Source organism: Barbus barbus, assembly GCF_936440315.1.
Source record: "Barbus barbus genome assembly, chromosome: 22".
Classification (NCBI taxonomy): domain Eukaryota; kingdom Metazoa; phylum Chordata; class Actinopteri; order Cypriniformes; family Cyprinidae; genus Barbus; species Barbus barbus.
The window spans coordinates 13,602,610-13,627,807 of NC_136750.1; the positions used below are offsets into that span (position 1 = coordinate 13,602,610).

The 25,198-nt window shown below is 37.6% G+C and overlaps 1 protein-coding gene across 1 annotated transcript in view; it reads left to right on the top strand.

Annotated features, from left to right (window-relative positions):
• The window catches only part of LOC306888537 (voltage-gated potassium channel subunit beta-2-like), a gene marked incomplete at its 5' end in the record, with an annotated part of 204,950 nt that overhangs the window by 174,577 nt on the left and 5,175 nt on the right, over positions 1–25,198 (top strand). The window contains 2 exons of the mRNA XM_079446899.1: positions 3,072–3,158; positions 24,959–25,044. Coding sequence (XP_079303025.1) covers positions 3,072–3,158; positions 24,959–25,044 — 173 coding nt within the window. The remainder of the gene's footprint in view (positions 1–3,071; positions 3,159–24,958; positions 25,045–25,198) is intronic.

Below are 25,198 nucleotides of genomic sequence, written 5' to 3' on the forward strand. Positions count from 1 at the left end.
TCACATACGTAAACAATGTATGCATTGTTTGCATGCGGATACATTGTTTACATTCAGATCAAGGTGTAAACAACGTATCCGCGTACATATATTGCATACGTTGTTTACAGATGTGATACTCCCCGAAATGGCACCAGGGTGACGCGGAGGAGACAAATTGTTGAATAAAGTCATTATTTTATTCTCGTAGCTTCGTAAAACCACTGATGTCGCATGGATTATTTTAACGATATCCTTACTACATTTCTTGACCTTGATCATGTTATGATCCTTGCTGTTTATGGGAGGCTCCGAGAGCTCTCGGAATTCATCAAAAATATCTTAATTTGTGTTCTGAAGATAAACGAATGTCTTACAGATTTGTAACAACATGAGGTTGAGTAGTTAATGACAGAATTTTCATTTTTGGGTGAACTATCCCTTTAAAGTCCATGTAAAGAGAATTCTGGGAATTGTTTCTAAACACATTACAAATGTATTGCTGAAACACATTACAAAGACTCTGGACTATGTAGTACTTAATAGTGGAGTTAAACCGTTAAACAGTTTTTCACCAATTCTGTTTTCAGGATTTTGTGCCCCTAACACTATAATAACTGTTGAGAGGTCAAGTTCCTAGTTTGTCTTTTTGAATGTCTGTGATGTTAGATATACAGATTCTAGGCAGGGACGCTGCTTGATTTGTTCTAAAGAGAGAAAAATGTATGACTATTTTTGTTTGAATACTACATATAAAATAGCTACCAAAATAAATGTTGGTAACTGCAGTTTGACTAAAAGTAATGACTAAAAGTTGACAAAAATGCAATGACTTTTTGTCGACTAAAACTAGACTAAAACTATGAAAGACTCAAATGACTAAAATGTGACTAAGACTATTATGCATTTTCGTCTCAAGATAAACACTAAGACTAAATCAGAAATGCCTGCCAAAATTAACACTGAATGAGACCCTTTTATTTGTGGGTGAACTGCTTGCTTGAAAAACTAGTTATGTTCTAATGCATACAGTAGATGATATCAGTTGGGTCAGAGTTACATTTGGTGTGAAAATAATTCCAACCCCTGGCCTATATATTCAGGGTTACAGGGAGGATGAATGATTGGTTGTGTGTGCTGTTCCGCACTGGCCCTTATTTTTCTTCCATGCCAGCAAGTTTGGGGCCAGACACCTATTTTACAAACACAGAGCTCAGCATACACACGGCTCTCGCCCACCTGCAGCTCCCTGCATTTGGAGCATGTCTGTGAACAAGCCAGCCGTATTATATTCACATCACTGGATTTGATTCAGTCATTGGTCTGGTCAGGCTGCAAAGCAGACACACATATCCATGCAGATACGGATGGACTGGGACTTTGAGACACATTTTTGGCACATGATGTAGGTTTAGACACACAGTCTGTCTCTCGGTATGTAGAGATATTGTTAAATATTTTATAAATATACAGATATTGTGCGTGTGGCCCTGTGAAATTAAATGACAGCCCTTCCCCACAACCATGTGAACTTATGTCAGAGGATGACAGTTAAGTTACTAAAAATGCAGTTCATACATACTCATCTTCATCACAGAGGAAGTCAGTATATGTATAATTTATTTAATAAAATAATTGACATTAAGTAGGCTAAAACATGTTTAAAAAAACTTCTACCTTGAAAAATATATTTAACACCTTTTTAATGATAATTATTAATATTTGTACACGTTTTCAAGGTGTGAGGAAAATGTTATTTTTACATAATATTCACACCGTGTGGCATTTTTAGAGTCATTTATAAGTGTATACTTTTGTCGAAAATCGTTTTCAAAACCATATGTACTGTACCTGAGTTCATTTCGAAGAGAACATTTCTAAGAATTTAAACTAAAGTTTTTAAAGATTTTTTTCCCAACTCTTTATCTTGAATACTGTTATTTGTCATTGATGCAAATGTAAAAAGTAGTTGCTTTGTGTACTTAAGCTAGAGTTCAAAAGTTTGAGGTCATAAAGACATATTTTAAAGGTATTACTACTTCATTTCTTTAAGGGTTCATTTAAAGAAAAAGATTTCTAAAGATTTCTTTTTCAGGTAAATACTGTTTGAACTTTATATTCATCAAATAATACTGAAATTTATTACAAAAAAATTAAAGCAGCATTGATAACAATAATATATATATCTTGAGCACCAATTCAGCATATTAGAATAATTTCTGAAGGATCATGTGACATGAAAACTGGGGTAATGGTTGCTGAAAGCTTTGCCATTACAGGAATAAATTACATTATTACAATGATATATTAAAATAGAAACAGACCTTCAAAAACATTAAAAACCCAACAGACTCCAAACCTTTGAATGATATTGTAGATTTATTTTTCTTTAATTGATAATACAAGTAACACATGCACATTTAGAGAAAGAAGACATAGAGCAATAGTTTAGTTGTGTTGAAACAAACAGAATACATCTACACTGGTGTATCATGGGAAAGATGTTGTCAGTTATGCTGTATTTGTTGTGCTACATTGCACTATATAATTGATCAATCACATATCTCTCTTTGGTTCACTGTGTCTCAAACTGCTGACAGCCACAATCGTTTCTTGACTGTAAAGCCTCATCTGACCTCAAGATGCTGACCCTGTCAGAGTGAACCTCTAGAGGTGGACACAGGAGGGAATCCAGTCCCAAACAGTCTTCATTATGCTTGACGATCAATCCAGCACTCTGCCGAATTAAAGACAGAGACACGAAGAATGAACGAACCCTAGGGCCCTGTACAGGACGAACTTGATTACTACAGAGTCCACCAGACTCACGCAGCTGGCTGTCCCTCATCTGCGGAGCTTCATTAAGTGGGGAAGGTTTTTCCTGATGTTATGAGGGCTTAAAATTCTTCATGATATGAAGACACCTCAACAAACTGTTATCTGTCAGAGCATGCAACTTTTTAATTAGCACTAACCTTTCCCTCTTGTACTAATGATGCTACACTGAAAGATAAACACTAACAGATTTATTTTTTGAAAGGGAAGACAAACAAATACCCAGACTGACTCACAATATATATTTGGTCTTTCAGGTCTTAAGGGCTCCTTGCAGAGGATGCAGCTGGAATATGTAGATGTGGTCTTCGCCAACCGGCCTGATAGCAACACACCAATGGAGGGTAAGTTTGGTCATTAAAATGAGGGTAGCCAGATCAAAAGTTAAAAAAGATTTTGGGGTTGCCTTAGTAAAAAAGTTATATATTTAAAATACATTTATTTCATACTAAGTAAGTGGTATAGTTCAAATCTATTAACATATTTACTGACATATCACTTGAGGCTTACTGATATAAAAAAACTAGAATTAAACTTATTTATTATTCTATGTTATTTAATAACAATCTCCATTTATAATATTTTTCATACAGACTAAACATACAGGAATAAAGAAAAAAAAGTCACCTACATCTTGGATGGCCTAAGGGTCAGTAAATTAACAGCAAATATTTATTTTTGGGTGAACTATCCCTTTAAAGCTCCAGTTGACAAACATTAGTTTAAATTTTGCTTAATGAACTAAGAAAAGAAAGACTAAAATAAGAAAAACTAAACAAGCTAAACAAAATGTTAGCAAACAAACATTTACAAATATTACTAGTGTTCACAATTAGTTTGGGACTACCATCTCTACAACATTAAAGTGGGACGACAACTTAAGAGGCATTATAAAAAAATCCCATCAAAGGCTTTTTTTTAAGACAGCTCAAAAAGTTTGGTGTATCTAAAGTCGGTATGTTACATTTGTATAGAGCTGTCAACAAAAGCGTGCTGACTTTCTCACTTATAGTATGGTTTGGTAGCTCTATAGTACAGCAGAGAAGTCAGATTTGTAATATCACTCGGGTTGCTTCAAAAATTATTGGTTGTGATCTTCCCACTATTTATGTCTCACGTATGTCTCAGGTTTATCAATCCTGAAAGACCCCTTTCATCCAGCCAGACACCTCTTTACGCCTCTTCCTTCGGGCAGACGCCTTAGAGCAATTAAAACTAAGTCTACACGTTTTCTGAACAGCACTTATTGTAGGATTGTTCATACTCTTAATTCCTCTGGTATCTATGCATCTGCATTTCCCTCCTTATAATTGATAGGACATATATGTATAGTTGGATTCAGTGTTGGGGAGTAACTAGTTACATGTAATGGAATTACGTAATTTAATTACAAACTAAAACTGTAATCAGTTACAGTTACTGAGAAAACAAATGTGTAATTAAATTACAGTCACTTATGAAAATGTTAAGGATTACTAAGGGGGTTACATCTGATTTTTATTTTTTATTTTTTCACACACACACACACACACTCCCACATACAGATTTAATTGATTTCTTTCATAAATTGCAGTGAGTGCTCTAAAATATGAAACACCAATATTTCAGGATTTTATGACATGCTTATTTGATAACTCTTTATTTCGTATATGGGTTTTTATAAATGCTTTATTTTTTAAGATTAACTGTTATTTCTTGTTATGATTTTAAATATGTATTTAACCTCAGAAATTCTGAGTCAGAATGATCTCAAAGTAAGTCTGATTTTGTGGTGGCTGTGCTTCAAAGGGGATATTGGATGCCCATTTTCCACAAGTTGGTATGATTTAGGGTCTTTTTGAAATGGCCTGAGTGGTTGTGTAAAACAACCTTGTCAAAAACAGCTCCATTCGCAGCGACTCATTTTGGTGCATATCTCTTTACATGATGAGTTCTGCTCACCCCACCCCTCTCTTCCGTGGAAGAGCAAAGGTGATTAGCAAATAATCATTAAAAAATATATATAAAGTGTGAGACTTACTACTTCTGGAAGTGCATGTGGATCATGAACAATGGGTACTGATTCATGCTTGAGTTTTAAACAAAACCTGCCTTGAATTGTCCCTCATTCAGAAAGCAAAGGAGTAAAAGGATTTGTGCAGACAAACGAAGGTGTATTCGTTGGCGCATTACCATCAAAATCAAAGGCTAATCCACTGTGTCCTCAATGGCTCTGATGTTTGGAGAAAATCAAGAGTCTTATTCTCCTCTTTTGCCTCCAATCTTAATTCAAGTGATCAAGGATTTTGAAAGTCTGACAGTAATCAGTGTTCAGTACTACTGTAAGGTTAACCCTGCCTGGTTTACATGTTTAAAAATTATTACCAGTTGAAAACACTGAAATTTCAAAAAGTAATCAGTTACATTACTTTAATTTTAAAAGCTACACTACTTATTACACTTTAAGTAGGGTAACTTGTAATCTGTAACCTATTACATTTTCAAAGTAACCTTCTCAACACTGGCTGGATTTATGTATCTGTCTGTATTATGTATGTAATCATTGTTAATGAGCTCACAAAGCAAATTCCAAACAAGGATGCAATAAATAAATACTTTAAAATGAGGCAGAAGTCCCAAAAAAAATTAACCAGGTGTTACAGTATATAAAATCAAGTCACCTTTATTTATACAATACTGATTGTGTCAAAGCAGCTTTACGGAGTCAAACAGGAAAATAGTTTGTCAGTAATGCAAGAGTCATTTTTCCAGTTAAAGCCAGTTCATTGGTGATTCAGTGTTGACATCATCCAGTTCAGCTCTCTTCCAATAATGTCTGTGCAATCAGCCAAGCGTCCCCAAATAAGCAAGCCAAAAGTGACAGCAGCAAGCACCCCAAACTCCATCGGTGACAGAAATTGGGTAGAAAACCTTGGGAGAAACCAGGCTCAGTCGGGGGGCAGTTCTCTTCTGGCCAGATGAAACCAGCATGGCGTGGTTTAATTCTAGGCTGCAACACAGGTCAGATTGAGCAGAGGACTTGTCTGGTTCTCGTGGTCTTGTCCCGATGGCCAAAGAGGTCTTCGGAGGGGAAGTCTCTGGAGCTCATCTAGCTTAAATGGTCTCCGCTGACATTCAGGGCTGTAGAGGTCGTCTACAGGTGCTGATCCACCATCTGATCTGGATACAGACTGGATCTGGGTGGCTATGGTGACCTTTGAATAAGAATGAAACAAAATAATATTAGCGTAGATGCCACGGAGAACAATAAAGCACATTATGATTGTGATAAAAACTCTAAACATTTACACACATTACCTGGAATGAAAACAAACTCCTAGTCTTGAAAGTACACGTAGCATGTAGTTGCAGTGGAGCGGTCTGCTCACGAGCCAGTGTTTGGTGCCTAGGAAGAACTGACTGGCTGGAATCTGAAATCTTGCAATGACGACAAAACACCAATGACACCAATGAAACCCTGATGGAGAAAGAAAAGTACATTTTAAGTAAAAAAAAAAAATTAAAGTATGCCTTTTAAATCATTTACAATGTATCAATGTCAGTTAATTAAATTTGTGATGAAGCAGAAGTTGCAAACTTTTTTTGGCACAAATCCATTCTACAATACATTGCACAACAGGGAACATTGATGCTGACTGGATTTGTAATAGAACATGTACATTTCATATTTTAGGGCTAAGTTACCTTAAATAGCATAAAAATAATATAAAAATATAACGGTCCTGCCTGTTGTTGATAAATACCAATGGTGACGTTTTACAAATTGATTGATCAATTGTCCCAATGTTTACTGAGCCACGGCTTTCCCTGTGCAGGAATTAGTGTGCACAAGCTAGTGATTCACTACCTAGGGACCTGACTTGTGAAACGATTCAGTCGTTAATTTTCGTTCGGAACGACAAACTCCTGTTCCGAAGCTCCTTCCACAAAAAGCCATTCAACACGCCCATGTTAACTTCAAATGAGCGCATTACTGTGGTTAATGTTAGTCGTGTTAAGCTTAATAGCTTATAAAAGAGAGAAAGACCACGCAATCTCTTCATATCTTTTCACGTCCTGGAAACAAAAGATATTATACAACACGCCAAAAATATTTCTTTTTTGTATCTTAACAGAACAAAATAGGCCAACAAACAACTGTCCTCTCAGATTGAGACATTCATACTATAACAGAGAAATAAACCGCCATACAAGACATTAATCCAAATAAAATAAAAATACATTCATGAAGCCATAATCAATGTAGGGGATTAAACAAAATGACACTTATTAAACAAATCAAATAATTTCTTGGCCTTATCACTTCAATTTTTAGGGCCTCTGTATAAATGGCGAGTTCCTTTTTAAAGACATTAAATGTCACGGTGCACACAACAGGGAGGAACGAGGAACACGAGATGAGGATGTAAATCAAAGGCAGGGCAAGACAAGGTAGGGCTGACACACAGAAACACCGGGAGTAACGAGTAGACCAGACGAGATCTAACTGAACAGACAGGACTTAAATACACAGGCTAATTACAAAAGACAGCTGGACAATAATTAACTAATAAATCACACTAAACGAGGACAGGAAACAAACCAAATATGGACACAAGAGGGAAACACATGACACTCACGACTGACATTACTCCCCCCCTCCCGTAAGGCGCGACCCACGCCATAACAGTACCACCGGGGAGGGGGGGTGGGCGCTCTGGAGCAGACAGTTCGGGGCACCATGGCGGATCAAGGAGCTCAGGAGGCCATGGCAGGTGGTATTCATGGCCGCCACTACCGCCGGAACCTTACTACCCCCAAAACAAATTCCTTAGGGGAACTTACGGACTCCGGGGCCCTCCATGGGCTAGAGTCAGGAACAGGAAGCCCTCTCAGGGCTAAACACACAGGAACAGGACAATCCACAGGAACAGGAGCCCTTCATGGGCTATGCTCTGAATCTGAGGCCTTTATCAGGGTTATCTCAGGAACCGCCACCATTTCTGTGACAGGAGGAGCCTCCTGCCCCAGACGAGTTTCCATGGACATGACAAGACAAGATTAAAACTGATCTTGTGGACTCAACATTAAAACCATGTCTCCAGGGGACATGGCACGGCACTCCTGGCCGGAACAGGGGAACTGGATCCATGGAACCTGGAAACGGCACTCCTGGCCGAAACTGTGGAACTGGATTCATTGGCACTGAAGTGTGCCTCAGCTGGTGGGCTTGACGTCGGAGCGGCCGGCGGGCTTGACTTCAGATCGGCCGGTGGGCTTGACTCCAGATTGGCCGGTGGGCTTGGGTGAGCCGCGGACGGTGGCGGGCTTGAGGGAGCCACAGACGGCGGCAGACTTGGACTCGCGGCGATCCCGCCGAACTCCAACACGAATAACAGCTGACTAGGGTGGGATGATGAGTGGCGACTTCCATGCCGCAGGACAAACAAACAGAAACAAACAAAACATAAAACAGTGAAAAGGGGGCGCCGCTTACTTACGGTTTGAGTTTGGTCTTCTGTCACGGTGCACACAACGGGGAGGAACAAGGAACACAAGACGAGGATGTAACTCAAAATAACAATCTTTAATAAATCCAAGACAAGGCAGGGCTGACACACAGAAACACCAGGAGTAACGAGTAGACCAGATGAAATCTAACTGAACAGACAGGACTTAAATACACAGGCTAATTACAAAACACAGCTGGACAAGAATTAACTAATAATCACACTAAATGAGGACAGGAAACAAACCAAATATGGACACATGAGGGAAACACATGACACACACGACACAGTACTGACATTAAACTGGGGTGCTGTTTTCAAAACTTTACATTTGTGAATAAAGTATTTTAACATGAGAAGTAAACAGTTTACAACAAAGTCTAAACTTTTGTCCTCCAAATGAACTTCAACATGTCCCAAGTAATAGATGGAAAAATAGATATTCTTTGTTTAATCCTATTACATACTTCAGTCCAAAAAAAAACTTCATACAGATTACAATGAAGAAATAGGTGTTCAACAGTTTCTACATCATTATTACAGAACAAATATTACAATCCACAGTAAATCTTAATCTCAGAAATTCAGGATAAATATCATACAAAATTTAAAAGTGCACTTCTTTATATTTTGGTGGAAGAGGAATTAACAAATGCTTACATCTGAATTCATTAACTGATTTCCTATTTAGATGCTAATCCCACACAAGACAATTTCTTATAAACTTAGTACACTTCTTGTCTACAAAATTTGTTCTGCATAATTTAAGATCCAAAATCTTGGGAATGATAGTGGAATATGTTAAAATCCCCTTTAACATATTAAGGAATGATAAAGGGATACTTTTAATAACTTTCAATAAAATTTTTCCTCACATTTAAAATTAAATTTAGTGCAAAAATCATTATACCTAAAAAGGCAGCCATTCTTATCCATAATGTGCAGCACTGATCAAATATCTCTTTGCCACCAGTCCTCCAAAAATAAAGATTTTCTTTGAAATAAAATACAATGATTATTCCATAAAGAAATTATGTTTAAACAGCATTTTCCAATACAAGAGGAATTGTTTATGAAAAGCTGCCAGTTTCAATGGAATTTTAGATATCTCAAAGTCACATTGTAGAAAAAAATGTATACCTCCAAATTTTTTAAACAAACTGGATGGAACTGCAAACCAGTATGAATGCTCATTACTAATAAAAGACTGAAGCCATTTAAGTACACTGTTCATAATATCAAAATCTATTGCCTTTAACCCACCATCCTCATATTCTCTTATTATATCATTTTTCCTAATATAGTGGTACTATCACGTTTCTCTGGAGCAAGGAGCGACGAGACTTAGGAACTCTTCAAATAACAACATTTATTCATCCAGTCGCTAGAACACAGGAGTCGTAGGAGACACAGAACTCAAGGATGTCAGCTGACACCAGACACAGGGAACACAGGGCTTATAAACAGTGGAGTAAACTAGATAATACATCAAACACACCTGAAACTAATGAATTAATAAGCAAAACGAGGACAGGAACTAACCAAATATGGGCATGAGAGGAGGGGAAACAAGACACAGGAAGACAGGACTGACATTTACTCCCCCGTCCCGCGCCTTGCAACATCCAACGGGGGAGGGGGTGGTGGGCACTTTGGAAGCGTGGACTCTTTTGGGGCGCCCCCGAAGCGCAGACTCTTGGGGGCGCTCTGGAAGCGCAGACTCTTGGGGACGCTCCGGAAGCGCGGACACTTGGGGGCGCTCTGCAAGCGCGGACCCTTGGGGGTGCTCTACAAGCGCGGACTCTAGAGGAACTGGCCCTGGGGAGGCAGGCACTGGAGGGAATGACCCTGGAGAGGCGGGCATTGGAGGGACTGGCCCTGGAGAAGAGGGCACTGGAGGGTGCTTGCGAGGAGCTGATACTGGAAGGCGCTGTCGAGGAGCTGGCACTGGAGGGCGCTCTGGAGGCGCAGACGTTGCAAAACGCATACGAGGGGCCGGCACAGGAGGGCGCTTTTGGGGTTGGGCAGGCGGTAGGAGCTGTTCGAGGTGAGCTGGGGATATGCGGCACGTTCCAGCTGGAGCGTGATGACGAGGCTGGGGAATTTCCTCGACTTCTTCGTCGGAACCGTTAAGAAAGAGGATTAGGTTAATTAGCTCGATCATGGGAAAAATCACCTATGGGAAGATCACAGCATATAACCTCGTCATCCAACCCCAGCAGGAAACCCGCACCTAGAGTGGCATCGTGCCAGCTCACCCGTTTGGCGAGCTCGAGGAAACCCTCCACATATCGCTCCAACCTCAGACCGCCCTGCCTTAAATCCCACAGCGTGTCCTCAGCTGAAGTCATCATTTTTATTGGTCAGCTGTTCTGTCACGTTTCTCTGGAGCAAGGGAACGAGGAGGCAAGGAACTTTTCAAAACATTGACTTTATTCATTCGAACGCTAGAACACAGGAGTCGCAGCAGACATAGAACTCAAGGATTGACATATAACAGCTGACACCAGACACAGGGAACACAGGGCTTATAAACAGTGGAGTAAACTAGATAATACATCAAACACACCTGGAACTAATGAACTAATAAGCAAAACGAGGACAGGAACAGGAACTAACCAAACATGGGCACGAAAGGAGGGGAAACACAAGACACAGGAAGACAAGACTGACAGGTACTTCTTTCCCCAGATGAAATCAAAATTAAGTTTATTAATTGCTTTTATCTTTCTGGAAGAAATTGGCAATGAAAAACCTGGGTAAATTAATCTAGAAATACTTTAGATTTTCGATAACAATATTCTCCCGAAAATTGTGATATCCCTCTGAGTTCTATCCAAGTGTTCATAATTGATCTACATTTTTCAATTTTTTTGGCAATAATTAACATTTAAATTTTCTGTAAATCTTTTGACTTAAATATTTCACCTCCTTCTTAATTGAAACATTATATAATGAGGTCAAAGATTCACATTTCAATGTATTTAGCTGTAATCCTGATGTTGGGCAAAACACTCTACAGAATGAAATGCTAATGGGATTTGCATATGATCTTTTATAAAAAAGGGTTGGAGCGTCAGCAAGCTGACTAATAATAAATTGATGATCCATAATGACTATATTCTAAAATATCAAGCATCAAACGAATATTGTCATGAATTGATCTACCTTTAAGGAACCCAGATTGAGTCTCACTAATTATTTGAGGAACTCCCACCCTTAACCTGGCAGCAATCACTCCGGAAAATATTTTGTAATCAGTGTTGAGAAGCGTAATTGGCCGTAGATTATCTAAAATCCTTGTCTTTTCCAGGTTTTGGAATCAAAATAATGAGACCCTGCTTCATAATAGGCAATAGATTATTATATCTAATACAATTTTGTAGTGCTTCAAACAATAACATTTTTAAATCTTCCCAAAAGAACTTGTAAAAATCTGAAGTTAGGCTATCTGGCCCAGGAGATTTACCCGTTTTAATTTTTTTAAGGCTAAATCTAATTCTTGAATGGTCAAATCGGAGTCACAAAGTTCTTTAAATGAATTCTGAACAGTAGGGATATAATTTTTTACTTTCTTAAGAAATGTTCAGAATCATCACTGGAGTAGGATGAGGTATATACATTTGAGTAGAACTGAAACACCTCTCTGGCAATAATATTGTTATCAAAACATTCATTCTGATTTATCAATAAACTATCTGCAGCACTTCTTACTTGACGTCTTTTTTCAAGATTACAGTAGTATAAGCTATTTTTCTCCTCCTCCATCCATTTTGCTCTTGACCTCAAGTATGAATGAATGAATGATGCATTTATATAGCGCCTTATTGTGTATTGCTGTACACCCAAAGCGCTTTACAATCATGTGGGGGTCTCTCCTCAACCACCACCAGTGTGAAGCATCCACTTGGATGATGCGACGGCAGCCACAGCACAACGGCGCCAGTGCGCTCACCACACACCAGCTACAGGTGGAGAGGAGAGAGTGATAGAGCCAATCAAGTGGATGGGGATTATTAGGAGGCCATGATAGACAAGGGCCAGTAGAGGGAATTTGGCCAGGACACTGTGGTTACACCCCTATGCACCCTTTGCCTTCCATACATAGTTCATCCAGTGAAGAATGTAAATGAATAAGTTTTTTCTTATTCTTCATCTGATAGAGTAGATTTGCAACAGCACATATTAATCTTATTTATTAACTGAATTTCTTTCACTAATCTCTTTTTCTTAAGATTTTTCCCATATGTTATTGAAAATTCTCTAAGTTTATATTTGAAAAACTCCCATTTACTACCACCTGGCATACATTTCTTACCGATATCAGTTATAATCTTCTTTATATATGTTTAACCCAAGTAAACTGTCTAATGCATGGATTCTGAGTTCTCCAGATATCAATCAGAAGATCTGAAGAGCAAAAATTTTCAACAATGTTATTAACTTGGGAAAAACTTAATTTGGAAGGATGTCTATCTAGCCACTCATCTGGAGTTAAATATCCCCTCCAATTAGAATAAATTCTGTGGGGTAAATAATCTTCTACTCATTTATAATGTCAGTAATTGAAGAGAGCAAATCACTATTCTGATTACGATTAATATATCCGTACACGTTTATCAAAATAAAAAAAAACTTCTAAACTAAGAACGATTGCTAGCCAAATGTCCCTCATCATCAGCTTTGTGAAAAATTATCTTACTGGGACAATTGTGCAAATAAATAGCAACACCTGCAGATCTATTTGTGCCGTGAATAAGAAATATGTCATCACCCCATTGATTACGCCAGAAAAGAGCATCCGAAGCTTCCAAGTGAGTTTTGAAGAAAAATTCAGTTAGATTTTTTGACTTTTGCAAACAAGAAAAATACCTTTCCTTTTAACTGAATCTTTCAGTCCCCTACAGTTTAAAGATGAAAATGAAACATTAGATAATAACGAGAACATAGAACCGGTCGTTAAATACTAAACATAATAAACTCTGTAAATACTAGAAGAATGTTTCAACTAAATAATACAGAGAGTCCCTCATCACTCATCGTCCATCTCACTTATCAAGTGAAAATCACTGTCCAAATACCCATTACTTTTCTGAAATACGTTTTCCATTTATGAAACCGAAAGGTCCACGAAATCCAGCTGTCTTTCCTTCTTTCCTGGCTTGCTCAATCTTTGGCCACAACGCACATCTTGTTAGTCTATCTTCTCTTGTCAGATCCTACGCAAATCTGATTCCAGCATCCCTGCACACCAGGGGCGGACTGGGCCAAAATTTCAGGCCGGGAAATCTCACACTCATCCAGGCCATCCCATACACCCACAACAAATTCTGAAACATGGACAACCCTATCAGCTTATTTGTATGACCATCACATAAAAAGGTCTAAGTCTTTAGTCGGGGCCATGGAAAATAATTAAAGTTTCTGTTTTGAACTGCACCTTCACTTCCCTTTTCATTTTCTTCATTTTCTCCAATATCTCTGTCACTCCCTTTTTTCTTGTACCTGTCACTTCTTTACCAGCAGGTCTACTGTTATTAACAGAACTGTGTTCACCTTGTTGCAAAACAACCACCTCATTGCAATTTGTTTGCACATAATGTTGTTATGTCTCTTAAAATGACTTAAATACCCAATATTTAACATACCTATAATTCATACAAATACTGTAGCCTATATTAAAACTAATTTTCTAAAGTGCCTAAATGCCAAAATTAGTACATTGAAAATCCTAATACTGAACACACTATTGTATTTTTGGGCTGACTGATATTTTTGTGTTGCTGTTTGCTCTAGCTCCCTCCCTTTCTATATAAATCCATGTGAATATCTGCCCGCTAAATTTATTAATGTAACGATCGATAATGATGTCCTTTAGCAAAGTATTTTGACTGAAGATAATAATGTGGTGCTACTGACAGCCTAACAGGTGCTAACAGTTTAATACTCAACTAGGTTTGTGGCATTACAGATATTTTCCGTACTGCCCCTTTGTTTATTTTTATTTTTTCTATCACCGCCTTACAAATGAAATGTATCTGGATTGGAATCAGCACTAATTAAGAGGAGGAGTCAATGTGTATATAGTGCAATGTGTATTCAGAGACTGGAGGGAAGTTCGTCTGACCAGTTTCGTACCTTTTTGGAGGCAGTCCTTGCAGGTGAATCTTTCATTTTCGAAGTGTGCGGATCGTGGAGAGGAGGTGGTGCTACCTGTTTAGCCTGTTGCTAACGGGCATTTCTCTTGGCCAGTGAATGCCTCTTTGTAAATTCTGGGATTGAATTGGAGTTTCGCACCATGGCTGCCGCCGCTGATGTTCCCGAGTCACTCTTAGCCAGCTTGGCTTTCGGTCTGAGTCGAGTAAAGACTGACTGCAACACTTGTTGTCAACAAGATGTGGTCTTGCGGTTAAGACTTTGCGTCATCATGCAGGTGATCAGATTTCGATTCCTGCTTCAGATAGGTTTTTTTTTGTGTGTGTGTGTGTGTTTAACCTTTGTTATATTTTGGGACAAGATAACCGCCATTACAGGTTAATAAAGACAAAACTACAGTAGCTTATTACAGATGAAACTGACCTGCACTTGAAGCCCTGAACAGTTAGAAATTTCGCTACATTTAACTGTTTCTTCTAGCCGTTTCCTCTCCTTCCTCGAGTCCCGCGCATCGACTCTGTTCAAAACCGCTTGACGGAGGCAAGGAACAGACGTGAAGCGGGGCGCTGCCAGTCAAGACTAACCGATGTTTGATTTATTATCAATTTATTAGGGAATGCCACAATCGGAAATGATCACTTTGGCACATTGGGAAGGCAAAAAAAAAATAAAATAAATAATTAATAATAAAAAACACAGGGTAGCGGGCCAAATCAGCAGCCAGACCACTGGGAAACGTCCCGGTGCTCCCAATGGCCAGTCCACGCCTGCTGCACACCACGGAGTCTTTCATTCTTTTCCAGATCTCATCTCTCACTCCTCTACGCTTAAAGAGAACGATCACCTCCCTGGTTCTGTTGGCCTCTTTTTTTCCCACAACATCCACAGCATCACACATGTTGGAGGAGAATTCAGGGGTAATTTTAACAAGAAGTTGGATTACATCTTCCCGAATGTTCTCGTCGGGGTTTTCTTTCATTCCTCTGATGCGAAGGCACCATCAATTTTAGGGATTGCGCAGCCTAATGGTTAGAGTCTCGGGCCGGCAGGGATTGTAGGTGGGAGGAGTGAATGTACAGTGCTCTCTCCACCCTCAATACCACGACTGAGGTGCCCTTGAGCAAGGCACCGAACCCCCAACTGCCCCCCGGGTGCCACAGCATAAATGGCTGCCCACTGCTCTGGGTGTGTGTTCACGGTGTGCGTGTGCACTTTGGATGGGATAAATTCAGAGCAGGAATTCCGAGTATGGGTCACCATACTTGGCCGTATGTCACGACACTTTTATTTTTTCACTAAGCCCAAGCAATAAAATTAGTTCAACATTTTGTTAATTGGATATTTTACAATGTGGTGAGATTTTTTTTCAAAGTCTTTTATGCTCACCAATGCTGCATTTATTTGATTAAAAAAATACAGTAAAACCGTAATATTGTGAAATATTATTATAATTTAAAATAACTTTTCTATTTTCAGTATATTGTAAAATGTAATTTTTATTCCTGTGATGGCAAATAATTTTTAAGTTACATTATCCTTCAAAAATCATTTGAATGCTATGCTGCTCAATTTCTTGTTATTATTGTTGAAAACAGTTGTGCTGCTTTATAGAAACCGTGATACTTTTTTACAGAATTTTTTGATGAAGTGCAAGTACAGCATTTATTTGAAACAGAAATATTTTGCAACATTATTAATTTAGTGTCTTAAGTGTCACCTTTGAACAATTTAATGTATTCCTGCTGGATAAAAATATTATTGAACAGAAAAAAGTGTACTGATCCCAAACTTTTGAAAGGTAGTGCAAGCAAATTGGGGTACATTTTGAAGACTTTTGTAGGTTTAGTCATTCATACAAGTTTCCTCACAAAGAAATGTTCAGTACTGCATCAAAAGCCATGTACAAAAGAATGAGTGTGTCAGATTAAAAGGGTTGGTGTCCTGCAGGCACATCCATCTGAGGTCTAAATTCTATGAAAGGTGTATTCGTGATAACAGGGTTACGATTAAGTGCAGTCCCCGGGGGGGCCATCACGATAATAATTCTGAATAACCAGACTTTTTAGTTCTACCCAAAGTACGCAATGCAGCCAGCAGGCTTCCACTCTGCTGTTAAAGCTCTGTGCTGCCCAAAGCTTCAAGTGCAGTCAGCCTGAAAATCTAATCTACTGTTTAATAATGTGCTTTTGGTACAAACCACAAGATAGCAAAATCTCCTGAACAGCATAAACCGGTTACAGCATATGAGGACACAGAGAGAAACAACTGCACCAAGAGTGATTTTGGAGAACATTTGTGAATAGTTCATTAAAATGAGTATCTGCTGCTGATGCCGTTTTTTTTTTAAATTGAGAGTTTTATTCTCAGAAGAGCAAAATGAGAAGAAAGATAATTGAGCCAACCTCTTTGACCTTCAGTATTCATAAAGAAATTACCAGCTGTTGTAACAACAGTTCCTCTCTTTCGTTTATCCATCCTATTATCTCCAGACATATGCTTAAAAACATGCAGAGAAGAGAGAGAGAAGAATAGACAGTAGTAGAAGAAGATGGAAAACATGAAAGATAGAAGGATAGTGATCGGCTTCAAAATAGCTTTTGTTCTGATCAATAACAAAGAGTAAAGTCAGAAACAGATGCGAACACGTCGCCAGTTTTGTGGAATAACTTGATTTGCATTCTTGCTTTCCTGTTGCAGCAACAACAGTTTAATTCATTTTAACTTGCTCAACAAGATTGTCTTCAAGCAGTTGCACTACCATGCCATTATTTGAGCTAAAAGAACCAGAATAAACTTGAATTTACACTAATCCCCCTGTAGTGGCAGTGTTGACATACAACATATAAATGCAATGAGAAAAGGCAGTGTCTTATGAATTAAATGATCCCTACAAAACTAAAAGCATTAGTTTCTTATGCTTGAGCAAAGTTTCAGGCTTTGGAGACAACCATGAAGGAATTCAAGCCAATTTATGATCTTTGGTCTGCTTAGCCTAGCATTTAAATATGTTAGGCAAGCTGTATGCCTCTTTTTAAAAATGCCTTGCATAAAATGTCCAGTACTACCTGGCAGATATCACTGAAATAGGTGTCCTGAGAAATCATAATGCATATGTGACTGCCCTTAACTCTGTAAATGGCAAAAAAAAAGCCACTCTTTAATCTGAATAGGTACTACATTTAATGTGGACTTCTTCTGTGACTGTTAAAAAGTGTGTTCTGTATAGTTCTGTCTTTTTCAAATGAATGAAATCTGGACACCAACAAGCTGCCATTGTCATGTGACTTAAGCCCAAAGTATACTTCAGTTTTGACAGCCGAATGCACAGCCTTCCGTTAGTATACTCCATTTGATATAGTGTGCATGACACAGGTGCTCGACACATGCACAAAAAAGTTTCATTCTTTTTCTGCATCTGAGTCATTTCTCTCTATAAGTTATCACAGAAAAAACTGTATTTTTACTCATTTAAACTAGAGTTGCAGGTATCAACACAGCTGTCTATTGTTGTTTTTATCTCCAGTAGTTCGACTAAGTTGTAGTTGAGTCTCATTGGTTTCTTTTCTGACTGAAACAATAGGCCTGGGCACTGTAAGTGCAAAAAACCTCAAGGTGCATGTACACATTTAGAAAAATCTGACTACACACACAGTACGCACATAGGCTATTGCATTGATAATTTGCATCATGCGCACTGCGGAAAACATAAGTATACTTTGGGCTTCACGCCATCAGTTGCATTACTTCACTGCAATTCACCATTCTTCCCCTGTTGATTTGTCATACTAGTCTTTTCACATATTGTCTTTCACTAACTACATAGTAGGAAAGTACTATATATAGTTGGATGCAGGGCAGGTTTGCTGACATGTCTGTGGAGGACGGAGTTTGGAGTTAGCAAAACGGCTAAATTAGCTTACCTATAGCATCTTGTAGAGCCAAAAAGGAGATTTTTGAAAGAGAAAGATGTTCATACTCCCTCATTTTTTGTGAGTTCAAGCAATATTCTCTTATTAAGGGGGATCGGTATACCCCTCTGGTAATGTATGTACCGCTCAGAGCTGTTCTGTTATGTAGCTTTCAAGGCTTAGTATTATTTCAAAGCTCTGCGCTGGATGCCAAGGTCACCCTGACTCAGCCATTTGTTCCAGACCTCTCTACTTTCACAAGTGTTTTCAGCTTTCACTCCATCACTTCTCACTCGGACTCAAAAAAATATACAAAAAATATTTATTTGTTACCAACTCGAAGTTAATTTATTGCAACCCTACCAGTTCAGTTCAGTAAAACTATGTTATGACCTCAAAATACTTCAACTAACATAACAGGTTCCTTTTCTGACATAGTGAACTTGCTCATTAGCTCACCTGGTACAGTATTGCACTTGTGAAACAAGAGTCACAACACTCAACTGAAAAGTTTAAAGACTTATAGAAGCAAGCTAAAATGGCATGGTTGCTGTAACAAATGCATTTTTATCTCAGTGTGATAAAGTATTAACCTTTTACCATCAATCACTGCACATTTTATTTTGAAAGTGCTGCAAAAATCGCAAGCTTAGACTACTTAATCATCTGTGGTTCTTATCTTTAAACACTGGACAGATGTGGATGCCTCTCTCTAGCTGTCTGTCTGTCTCATAGGCATGGGCAGGCAAATCGCTATGCAGTGCTTTTCTGCTGCATTGATGCGTAAAGTGTCCAGAGTTTAGCACTCCTCACTGTGTGCAGTGCATATTAAAGTTCCTCAGTGGCTCTGCAGTCCCCTGACTCTCTCTGACTTGCTTTCTCGCTTTTTGTTTCTTACCTGAATACAATTTCATCAGCATGAAGGGTAAAAGCTAAAGGGAATATGAAGTTACACTGTACTTTATCATTCATTTTTTCCTCATGAGGGCACTTATTGAATTATGTGAAACAACACAAAAAGTATGTCACACTCAACTTAATCCACCCAAGCTGAGGCACACATTGAATGAAACTACCAGATTAAGTCAGCACCTGAAGTCTGAGAAAAAAGGTGCCAGGAAGAACCAAAAAGGGGGTTTCATGGCGATGCCATAGAAGAACCATTTTTGGTTTCCTGAAGAACCATTTTGTGAAATGTTCTTTATAGAACCGGTGTTTTTCTTGGTGCCATAAAGCACCTTTTCTAGTACTACAAAGAACCCTTTTTAAAGGTTCTTCAAAGAACCACTGATGAATAGGTTCTTTATTTCTTCCAGATCAATATGCTTACATTTATCATACTTTAAATTTTCTTTAATAGGATTGTTCATAAAAAAAAGAAACTCCAGAAGTAACAAGATGACATGATTCAAATGTTTATTGCATTTACAGTATACATCAATGCAGTATACATCATATCTCAATACTGTGTATATGTGTTTAATAGGGATGTGCACAAGTAATAGAGTAACTCAGACTTGATCATGATTGATAATTTTTTAAAGTCACTGCAATCAGCGTTTTCATGATCAATCATCGCTGTCAAGTCTGAATACTCGATGATCACCATACTTTATATATTTATATTTTTCTGATTGGTTATGGCAGCATTTTGGGTGGTACATGAGCTCTGACTAGTTAGTGTTAGGACAGCATGCCACCCAGACAAAATCAAAACCACCAGTACTTAGAATGAAAAATGTACAAAAATGCTCATCCCTAGTGTGTAATACAGTGAATACAGCAGGTTAATGTTAGTACCCCCATCATCCACTAGTATGCCCTTTTTACATCCTGTGGAAACTGCCACTGGTGGGTCAAAGAGTTCCCGCTTTCACAGTCCTTTTGATGAATGGTTGAGGCTGGGTACATAGGATCCTATAACAAACTAAAAAAAAGACACTTTCATTAGTTTCTTAATTTTCATCGGTTTAGCACAGGTATAATGATGCAAAATGACAAACAACGATAATGGAAAGGTATTTTTAAGCTGAACAGCAGTAAGAATAGAAACAAAATCAAAGCAAGTCAAAGAATTTTGGAAGTTCATCCATCCATTTATTCACTCTCCAAACCACTTATTAGGGCTGAGTGATTAATTGCATTTGCGATAATATTGCGATATGAAAAAACTTGATTTTTCAAACGCAGAGGCTGCGATTACACTCTGTCACGTGACACCTGAGAGTAAAGAGGTGTGTTCGACTTGAAGATCGATCAGTGTATGACATCAAAGTACAAAGCATAAGGAGACGTCCGCTCTCTTATAGCTCTCGCAGTATTTGATGACACACAGCGATTGGTCTAGCTGCGCTGCTTCAAGTCGAACACGTCTAAGCAGTCTTCAGAGGAAGCATCAAGTTGGCACGCTATGTTGTCAAGTCCGCAGTTTGCGGTCTTACATATCATGCAGAATTGACGCGCTACATGTAAATGATATACTTGGTTGTATTTTCCTGTCAAAATAACGGAGTTCCTTTGGAATTCTTCAGCTTTTAAGAACTGCCCGGTAGTGGGCGGGACTAATGCGCAAACGGCAATCTCATTGGCTGGCGCTCACCTATTATCCTCCCTGTTTTGATTTCAGCGAATCAGTTCGAGCGAACGCAGACAACCTGATTAATATTCATGAAACCAGCAGGTCAATAATCCTTAGTGCGTTTTATATTGTTCTTATTAGTAGTAGAATTCGTAGTAGTTTTATCTTATCAGTTTTATTTGTAGTTTTTTCCTCCCTTTTTTTATAGAAACACTAAATGACAAACAATATCTTAAGCACCACCACCAGACCTAAGTTCAGTCAATATGACAAATATGCATTCATACATGGCTATTCTAATTACTAAAGTTCTATCATCATTTAATGCTAAATTATCATAATATCATATAATGTTTAATTGACTGATGCTAAGTGAGATATTTAAAAAAAACTGTGCCATTGTCCAAACATAAGCTTTATATATATATATATATATATATATACAGTGCCCTCCAAAAGTGTTGGAACAGTAAGACCAATTCCTTTATTAAACATTTGGGTTTGACATTAAAAGATGAATATGAGATGAGAGATTAACATTTCATCTTTTATTTACAGGTATTTTCATCTGGATCTGATACACAACTTAGAAGATAGCACCTTTTGTTTGAACCCACCCATTTTTCATGTTACCAAAAGTATTGGAACAGATAGAATTAACATAGATTAAAGTGAAAAAGACTTAATATTTAGTTGCAAATCCTTTGCTTTCGATAACTGCATCAAGCCTGTGACATCACCAAACTTTTGCATTCTTCTTTTGTGATGCTTTTCCAGGCTTTCACCGCAGCCTCTTTCAGTTTTGGGGGGTTACTCCCTTCAGTCTCTTCTTTAGCAGGTAAAATGCATACTCTACAGGGTTTAAGTGTGGAGATTGACTTGGCCAGTCTAAAACCTTCCACTTCTTGCCCCTGATGAACCGCTCAGAGGGACATGGAGTGCTTTAACCAGTTACAAATGCATATTGTTTTTACATTTTAAACATAAAACATTAAATACTGATATTTAAAATTATTTTAAAAATGAAAATAGACTTTAAATGTGAAAATAAATCCACCAGTAGGTGGCAGAAAGTCACTGTTAACAAGTGAGTCATTGCGACTGAACCGAATCATTTAAGGGTTGATTCATTCAGGAACGAAGCACCTTCATGTTGCTCAGAGACGTGAAACAGTGCTGTAACGTTAGCTGTTTCGAGTTTTTTTTTTTTTGTTAGCGAAATGGAGCAGAAACAGGCAATATGGAGTCTAAAATGTAAATCTCTTAATATTAACTTATTGTTTATTGAACTGTTGTATAAAATCAATATCACATTTGTAATCATACTTATTTTTGAAGGTAAAACGGCATGAAACGTAAATATAGCGCTATACATTTTCTGGCCCCATATTTTGAATTTTGTGATCTTTATCGCACACCCCTAGCTACATGAAAGATAAAAACACGTTTGAACTAACCTTAGATTCAGTTAATTCGCGCTATTAAAAGTACAGCGCATATTTTAGGCTAAATAAGTTAGACAACTTTCAATAAACCATTGACAAACTGACAGCAAACCCTTTACAAAGCTATCAAAACCGCTCATCTACACATAAAGATGTGATTAAAAGCCCAAACTCTCATAAACAAGAGCTCAAGCTAGAGTTAGCTTACCTCGCCTAAAACAGTGGAGAGATGCTTACGGACTATTTCGAAGTTTTCTGTGAAGTAAATTTTCAACAGAAACGTGTCAGTTACATCTAAGAAAGTGCCTGGAACAGTTGTATGTGATATTTGTGTGATTTTAGGGACTAAACCTGAAAGCAGTGAAAACAGCAGCAAGAGACGGATTTATGGTTGTCAGTTCGTGTTGTCGCCCGTTTCCATGGCAACTCCCTCAGCTGCAGCTTTTCAGCGCGCGCGCCCATTAAAACACGCCAAAGTCACGCAGCATTTGCATAAATAAACCTCTAGAGCACTACATAAACAGCTGGAAATCACATTATTAAATCGCGAAGTTGAAACTAATTTTGTAGTTTTACGACCAATTCATAGGTGCAAAATGGATAGTGGGACAAAGTGGCACTTTTATATTTTAAGATTTTGTATCACTCAGCCTTTTTATTTCATTTTAAAACATGATTGCAGTATTTTTTATACTAAACTTAAATAACTAGCCTATTTTATTTTTTTGAGTCATGCAAAACAGCATTAAAATAGATAATAGATATAAAAGGATCAACTGGTCTTTTTAAATTAATAAACACCACACCACTATTTATATAACTCAAAATTAATACGTTTTATTACACTTTAATTGAATGCAACTAATAGAAAATGAGTTCTGGACCAGACAGGACAATTTAGCTCACTTGATCTCACTTTCCAGAAACATATATAGTCTCTGGAACCTTCTGCGCTACAAAGAACCTTTTGTGCAATGGAAAGGTTCTTTGGATATTAAAGGTTCTTCATGGAACCATACACCCTGCCAAAGAACCATTTAAGAACCTTTTTTTTAAGAGTGTAGCACGCACATGTAAGAAAACTGTAAGAAAAAAAAATCAGTAGAAAAACAGAAAAGGTCCTGCAAAATTTTCTGCCTGGAAGATATCCATTAAAGGTGCAGTAAGTGATTTTTGAGAAACGCTGTTGATATTTAAAATCCCCAAACAAACAGGCCCTATACCCAAAAGGATCACACCCTTAACTTGGTAACTGTGCCCTGAACTTACAAAAATGCTATGAAACACAGGCTACTCCCACATGGTTGTTGGACACACCCCTTACTGGGGATTGGCTAGAAGTGTGTCTTGGAGTTTGGTCCGATCTACTTTCAACAGAGTTTCTCAGAAATCACTTACGGCATCTTTAAATGTACATTTCAGAAATTTCCTTTAGCACTAAAACGCAACGCAATGCAATGCGTATTTCAAAACATGGGAAAACACCAATACTGAAAATTCCTTCATATTAAAACAGTACATTGACCCTCGTTTTTATGGACTTTAATTCTTAGTGTGTAGCATCTGAACATAGCAGGAGGGAATCAAGTTTGATCTCTCTCAAACTTTAGCTCATTGAGTGTCCATAAAAACATTTTTGAGAGTGGAGAACGAGGTTATTGAAGCAGCAATCACACACCACTTTAGAAAATTACACAATTTAGATAGTTTCCACCAAATTTGACATTTATCTTTGATGGCCAGCAGACCAATTGCAGTTAATCATTATATTTTTATAATAGTCTAATTTATTTGACTTTTTCTGGTTTTTAAACATAAATGGAAAGAAATTGAAAAGTTAAATGCTAAGAATGTAGTAATTCTGCCCTTGTGAAAAAGAAGTACACTTTATAATACTTTTTTATGAAAATAATACATTTTAAAAGAATATACATAAATTATATCTGAATGTTGGTCTTATGTTTTCAGACACTTTGTTACGTGATTATTAAGTGATTTGTTGCATATTAATTGCAATTAAATAAAAATGTATTATATTTTAAATTTACTAGTTTAATTTGAAATCTAATGATATTGCCATTAGAGTAAAATTACTGAACCTAAACATAGGAGCCTGATAAAAATGCTAATTTTAGATGAAAATTTCAGGTGGCACTTAAAAACAAAAAACATGATTTTTGAAGAATCATGGGAGTTAAAAGGAAAAGGGAGTTATCTGTTTTTGCAAATAAACTCTTCATATATATATATAGTTGCAAATTATTGAGAGTTTATTGACTTGTAGTTGCAGGTACTTATCATTTATAAATCCACTTTAGACAATCTACTAACTATAAGTTCATCTATAAATGTTAAATGGAATAACAATACACTACAGTTAAAATGATAATCAAGTACTTTAGTGAACATCAAAAGTGTGATTGACAAAAGATTATTAAAACATGTTTTTTGTTGTTGTTTGTTTTTAAGTACACTGCAGGTACACATTCAATAAAAATCAATTCTCTTTACATTCTCTTCTTTTTCACAAGGGTAATTACAGAATTTGTTCATTTTTTGTCTCCACAGAGATCGTCAGAGCCATGACCTACGTGATAAACCAAGGCATGTCCATGTACTGGGGGACCTCACGATGGACAGCTATGGAAATAATGGTAAGTAACATTTTTCTAAACAGCATTTGTCATGACAAAATTCAATGTCACCCTACAGGGCACAGCATTTCACTACAATTCAAATGTATCACTTGCATGACATGACAGTATTACCGATCGATCACTGATCACTGACTTTCTATAGGACTGAACT